The following is a 6,984-nucleotide window of genomic DNA, read 5'->3' as shown; positions in this document are numbered from 1 at the left end:
ATTAATTTTAATAATTCAAAATTTTTGTCATTTTTCTTATAAATTCAAACTTTCCAAATTGTTAAAATTTCATGTTTAATTTTTTTAAATAAACTCATAAAATAGTCTCACACCTACTTATAAAAATACATAACAATAAATCAAATAACCATTTCTTCTTTCTTTTACTAGTCGATCCAAAAAACTGTTTACTTTTTTTAATCTCCAAATCTAATTAATTAAATGTACATGATAATATTCTACGAAAAAAACATAAAAATCTCATAGTTTTAACGTGTTATCACACGTCATTATTGTGTGTTTCACACTTTGCACCACCTATAAATAACTTCCCAATCATTATCGTCTCAAGTACACTAGGAAACCCCAAAAACATTAGAATTTAGTGTTATGTACGTCAGTTTGAGAAAATCTCACCAACACCCACAAAACAAAAATGAATCTATGGAAAATATTTTTCAACTCAAAGAGCTCCGATATTTCTACCAATTGTGAGCCCACTCATGAAGTGAACTTAGCTGTGAAATGGGTCGATAGTTGTGAAGCTTGTTTGGAAGATGGTAGTAATGATCATGAGGTGCAGTTCCAAAATGAAACAGATCCGCATGCAAGTGATGCCAAAAGTTCTTTTCTTCATTCCGTCGCTAATATGATCGGAATGCTCATAGGTGTGGGTTTTCCTTTTCAATTTCTTTTATTTTGGTAAAGCAGAGCAGCATCGATCTTAGTTAAATTTTATTAATAGAAAAAACTAATATAATAGTAAGAGATTGGGAACTCCCCATTGCATTAACTCAAAACATAGAGAAAGACAAACAAAAACATAAACATAACTAAGGACGATGGAATAATTGGTTATAAAAAAAAACACCACATTAATTAACTAAATTCTGATGTGTTATATAGGTCTTGGCCAATTATCGACATCATATGGACTAGAAAATGGAGGGTGGATTTCATCATTTCTACTTGTAGCCCTTGGAATTGCATGCGCATACTCCTCCCACCTACTCGGAAAGTGCCTCGAAAACAACAGGAAAGCAAGAAACTACACCGATATAGGCCACCATGCGTTCGGGAGCCATGGAAGAGCAATTACAGCTGCGTTCATCTACTTGGAGATCTTCATGGCACTTGTTTCCTACACGATATCATTGCATGATAACTTGAAAATGGTCTTCCTTGGAACAAATATCCGGTTCTCATGGGCTCAACACGTGTCGACATCTCAGGTTCTTACTGTATTTGCGGTGTTGGTGGCACTTCCTAGCCTCTGGCTGAGAGATCTTGCATCCATTTCGTTCCTCTCTATTAGTGGCATCATCATGTCGCTAATGATCTTTGTGACAGTAGCATGCACCGCAGTGTTTGGAGGTGTCACCGCCAATCACACGATCCCTGCTCTCCGGCTAAAGAACATACCTCACATCTCCGGCCTTTACATGTTCAGTTTGGCTGGCCATATTGTCTTCCCTGATATACACAGGGCCATGAAAGACCCCTCCAAGTTCACCAAGGTTGGTATAATCAATCCCATCCGGAAGGGCAAATTGGTCTTTTAATTAGTATATTCAAGGGGTGCTAAAGTTTTGGGTTTGTACAAAAAAAAAAAAAAAAAAAAAAAAGCCAGTTATGAGGAACCTAAATTGGCGTAAAACAACTCCAATAGTACTCCAAAATATCGTTTTTTGTATGCATAACACCCAAACCAATATTGTAAATTTATAACATTATAAAAACTCTATAAAAATTTCTAAAATAAGTCAAATCTTGAATATGATATTAACATATTTAATATACAATTACAGTTAGTTGCTTTCATTGCAGTAATTTTTTATAACATAAAATATATCATAAAATATTAAATAAAAGTTATTATATTATAATAGTAATGTTTTAATAAAGTACATAATAATAACAAAAATATGTTTTTTGTTTATTAGATATTATTTATATATTGTTTGATATGATTAGTGGGCTTGATTGAAACAGGAAACAAAAAATTATATTTTTTATAGCTTTAATATCGTGTTTTTAATTTTGCATTTTTCCAGGTATCGATTGTAAGCTTCACGTTTGTGACCTTGCTATATGCATCTTTAGCGTTCATGGGTGCCAAACTATTTGGACCAGAAGTAAATCCCCAAATTACCCTCAGCATGCCTCGAGGCCTTGTGTTCACTAAGATCGCACTATGGGCTACGGTTTTGACACCAATGACAAAATACGCACTCGAATTTACACCCATTGCAATAGAAATTGAACACCGCTTCCTATACTCTATGACGTCTCGAACCAAGATGATTGTAAGGGGGACAATTGGCTCAATTTTGTTACTAATCATACTTGTCTTAGCCCTATCAGTGCCATACTTCCAGTATGTCCTAGGCCTTACAGGTTCCATGGTTAGCACTGCAATTGCACTCGTTTTCCCATCGGTATTCTATATCAAGATCTTTTGGAACAAGATATCGAAGCCCATTTTGGCTCTTAATGTGTTCCTAATCGCAATCGGTTGCCTTCTTGCAGTCTTTGGCTCCATCTCGTCTATGAAATTGCTTGTGGAATGTTTTTTCCGGGTCCACTCGGCTTCTTAAAGGAATTTATTAATAGTATGCTTTTGTGATCATTATTTGACATTTTAGATACGTGAACTTAATTTTTTTCTTCAAAAGATAAGACCCTGATCAACATGTATAGAGGTGGATTGTACCATGAATCCATGATCAGTGTATGGGAGCAGTAAGTGTTAGAGTATATACGTGTATTAATTGTATAACTCATTTTGTATATGGCCTATATTATCCCTACATGTACATCTTGTTAGTACCATGTAATTTCCCTATATATTTGTATTAAGCGAATGCAATGTCACATCATCATTTTATATTTTATATAATTATATTAATTTTTTCTAAAGTACATTGAAATCAAAAAGTTTAATCGAACATATTTAAATAATTGTCGAAGAATTAGAAAATTTTATTTTTCTTATTAAAGGGTTTAATTGTTACTGAATTTCAAATCTTTTGAATGTCAAGATGGCATCTCATAGTGATATAGTTTTATGGAAAAATGACATATACATCCTATGAAGTTTCTAGGGTTTACCCGTTTAGTCCCTAAACTATTTTGATGCTTTATGAGGGAACTAAGTTCTTTTTGTCAGGTCGATTAAGTCCTTTTGGCCAAAGTGAAGGGGTCACCCGGTTACCCCTTTGACACATTGGCATTTTTTAACCAATTCCCCTAAATTGACTTTGAATTTTTCCAATTTGTTGACCACACTTACCTCATCACCAATTGTGCTCTATTTGAGTTCTTTAATTCGAAGAGTTAACGGAGGCTTCTTTGATGGCGATGCTTTTAACTAGCCCTCACTCCATCAAACCCTATTCATCACAAAATCAAATCTCAAGGAAATTAGATCATGCTCTCGTTTGTCTCATTTGTCTAACAGAAAACCTGAAAGGAAAAGGGCCAAGGCGGAGAGTGGGACAGAAATCGATTCAATCATGGTAGATGCATCTAGTACGATGGGTAATTGAACTTCTCTAAATCAATCACGTAAAACTCAATAACTTATATCCTAATTTTCCAGAAGAATTAAGATGATTTCCTCGTCACATTTGGTTACCCATTTATGTTCTGGGTTTTTTATTTTCAGTCACATGAAACTCAATGAGTTATATCCTAATTTTTGATAACAATATGAATGTTTTTTTAAGTTTAGTTAATATAGATGTAAGGAAATTGATATAAGTCTTTGTTTTGAATCGACGTTGAAGGCCACCCTCCAGTGACCTCTAGATTTTTGATATAAGTCTTTCTTTGAAGTCAACCGGTAAGGTGGAAGGTGGGACAGAACCGATTTCCGGAGATCAAGCTTTTAAATCGACGTTGTAGAGACTGAAAACGATAGCAATAGCCATAGGGATTGTTCCAGTGACCTCTAGATTGTTGCCTTTCGGTCCGACCAGCAGGAATACGAAGGGGAAAGAGGCAGATCGGTGATGGGAAGGCTGCAAAGACCGACAGAAGGAGGTGGGGAGGTCGATTTTCGGCGGCCTTCAACTTCGATTTGGCCATAATCATGGCCGATCTGGTGTTTGAGGGTAGAAGCAGCTCACACATGGGTGTTTTTGGTGGTGTTGCTCGGCAGGGGGAAGAAGGGAGGGGCCCAAGTTTTGGGTATGTGGCACTCAAACCGGTTATAGCAAGTCAAGAGGACTAAAAAGACAGGTAGACCACGAGTTTGTTCCCTCATAAAGCCACTTAAAAAGATAAGTGACTAAAATAGTTCACCCTAAAAAGTTTATAGGGCGTATATGTCATTTTCCTTAGTTTTATCTATTAAATGACAATTACGTTTTCATTCAACTCACTCGTTAAACTCTTATTTGTGGATGCTCTTAATCATAAAGATGAATGTATGAGGAATAGTTTTTATTATAGTATCATATATAAGATATATGTACTAATCTCTCTCTCTCTCTCTCTCCATATTGGTATCAACATTTTCTAACCCCAAACATTCTCGATGCCAACAGCCATAACCACCACTTTTCTCCTCAATTAACCTCTCTGCCAAGAAGTTGTGTGGTATTACCACCATTAAATAATGTATTTCTATAATTCTTGATCCTATTTGTCAATTATGATGATTACTAATACTTATTTTCAAAAATATTGCATCGAAGACGGAATTATAAATGATATTGACGACTCCAACAATGAAAACCATGCTAAACTTGATCTTGAGTGAACTCAAATCCACCCGGTTGTGAAACAATGGATCTATGGAACGACCTCTCAACCCTTATTGTAGATGAGCATGAATTGAAATATGACCACCCGAGAAGTTCAAAAATATCTTGAAACCCATATTCAAGATGACAATTATTCCAAGCAATTCAGGTTGCACACCATCTATTACTTTGAGACTCGTCTCCTACTTGATATTACAAAAAAAATCAATTCGATTATATATCCTTTGGGTAATATTAACTAAACGGTATAAAAAAGGTTACGGGTATATACACCATTAATGGTTTATATTTAGTGTTTGACTATATTGCTAGTCTTGTTCAACATCTTACATTTTCTTGGAAGTTTGGTTAATGTTTCTCTTAGAAAAGAAAATGATGAATCATTTTAGAAATTTCCAAGCTTCTCAATTCTTACCATTCATCCCCAACTAAAAGTTTATGACACCAGGATGATATGAATCAAGAACGATGTCACCACAAAGATAATGCAGATCAACATTCATCCCCAACTAAAAATTCATGACACCAAGATGATACGAATTAAGAACGATGTCGCTACAACGATAATGCAGATAAATATGGATGATATTAAGCAGAGTATGGGCACAAATATTGGGTGCTCTTTATTGAATTTTTGTTCGTGGATGCCCACGTAACTAGTTCTCACTGCTCCATTAATATGATATAACATAATAAAATGGTGTGTTTGGCACACAACTTTTAGGAGCTTCTATCCTTTAGCTTTTAAGAAAAAACTCGAAAATAAATCTTCGCTCGGCTGAAGAAGCTTCTAGCTTTTAGCTAAAACAAAAAACTATAAATCCAAAAGCTACTTCAAGTACTGTTTAACAAAAAGCTTTTTGCAAATTGACTTAATTATTTTTTTTAAATCAAAGACATGTTTTAGATAAGTCCTTTTATGTGGTGCTACATGTTTTAAAATCTTTCAGCTACTTTTTTCGAACATTCATATACAAATAAAAGTCATAGCTGCCAACTTTCAACTTTCATCTAGTTTAGTCGAATACGCCCATAAACTCACTAATGGTTAGGCCAGAAAGAAGCATGGATGTCTCTTTAGTGCTGTCTTCATTTGCTGTATGTCATGATGATGTTGTTTCTTTAAATCCAAAAGTAGTTTTTATTTTTTAACACTTTTTGTGGTGGGTTAAGATGTAGAAACCCTTTCCTTTTGATTCTTTATGCTCCTTCTTTTCTATAACCTTTTTGATTTTAAATCATTGTTATATTATATTTTAAATCATTGAGAGTATCAGGTGTAGGTTTTTTTTGGGTGGTTCTTTCGATAAAAATAAAATTCCTTGGGTTTCCTGGAAGAAAGTTCTTAACTCGAGGGATAATGGTGGCTTAGGCATTGGTAGTCTCAGAATGTTCAACTATGCCTTACTAGCTAAGTGGTGATGGCGGTTTACAAATGATAATAGAGGAATATGGCATGACGTCATTATGTCATTACATGAGACTGATGGTGGGATTGGTCGCACTAGGGTTGTTGCTAGAAGAGGAGGGACTTGGGGTATCATCAGCCATCTTCACTTGTACCTGATGCGTAATCAGGTCGACCTTAACAGTTATTTGTTTTTCAGGATAACAAATGGAAGTGGATTGAAGATAATGAAGGATGCTTTACTGTGGTGCCGTGTAAGAAAACTATTGATAACCATCTTTTGATATGCCTTGAGGACAATACTCCTTGGAACAAAATCTTGCTAGGTAAAGTTAATATATTTGTATGGAGATCTATTCTTGAAAGATTGCCTACTTGTAGTAATCTTGAGAAAATTGGGGTATCTATCAGCTCACATTTATGTCCCCTTTGCAACATTTTGGTAGAGACAGAGTCCCATCTCTTTCTGAATTGTTTAGTCGCTCGGGAGGTGCGTGCTGCCATCAACAATTGGTGGAATCAGGTTCTGGTGGATAGCAGCTCTCTTTATGACCTCTTCGGTTGTGTGTCCAGTTCTGGTACCCCTGGCTGCGTAAGTAAGGTTGTTTCGGTTGTGCTTTCTACTTTTGCTTGGATTATTTGGATTTACGGGTGTGATAAAATATTTAATGGCAAGGTTAAGAGTTGTCATATGTTGGCTAGTGAGGTGAAGATGTTGGCCTTCAAATGTATTAAATACCGATCTAGAAAAGGTTATTTCTTTATCTGGGTTGATTGGTGTCATAGCCCCTCACGAGAATGTATCAA

The 6,984-nt window shown here is 35.4% G+C and overlaps 1 protein-coding gene across 1 annotated transcript; it reads left to right on the top strand.

Moving 5' to 3' along the window:
- The first annotated feature begins 368 nt into the window (after positions 1-368).
- LOC111891228 (amino acid transporter AVT1H) lies at positions 369-2,867 on the top strand. The gene is made up of 3 exons (XM_023887294.2): positions 369-668; positions 907-1,517; positions 2,055-2,867. Exons 1-3 carry the CDS (start codon positions 437-439, stop codon positions 2,595-2,597), a joined length of 1,386 nt encoding a protein of 461 aa, XP_023743062.1. The 5' UTR covers positions 369-436; the 3' UTR covers positions 2,598-2,867.
- The last annotated feature ends 4,117 nt before the right edge of the window (positions 2,868-6,984 follow it).

Source organism: Lactuca sativa, chromosome 6, assembly GCF_002870075.4.
Source record: "Lactuca sativa cultivar Salinas chromosome 6, Lsat_Salinas_v11, whole genome shotgun sequence".
Taxonomy (NCBI): Eukaryota; Viridiplantae; Streptophyta; class Magnoliopsida; order Asterales; family Asteraceae; genus Lactuca; species Lactuca sativa.
This window is presented reverse-complemented; position numbering and strand designations above follow the sequence as displayed.

Excerpts from the sequence above, each read along its gene's own strand:
- LOC111891228 (XM_023887294.2), top strand. The coding sequence starts at position 437 with ATGAATCTATGGAAAATATTTTTCAACTCAAAGAGCTCCGATATTTCT. Across the intron at positions 669-906 it reads TATGATCGGAATGCTCATAG|GTCTTGGCCAATTATCGACA; the intron begins GTGTGGGTTTTC and ends TGTGTTATATAG. Across the intron at positions 1,518-2,054 it reads ACCCCTCCAAGTTCACCAAG|GTATCGATTGTAAGCTTCAC; the intron begins GTTGGTATAATC and ends GCATTTTTCCAG.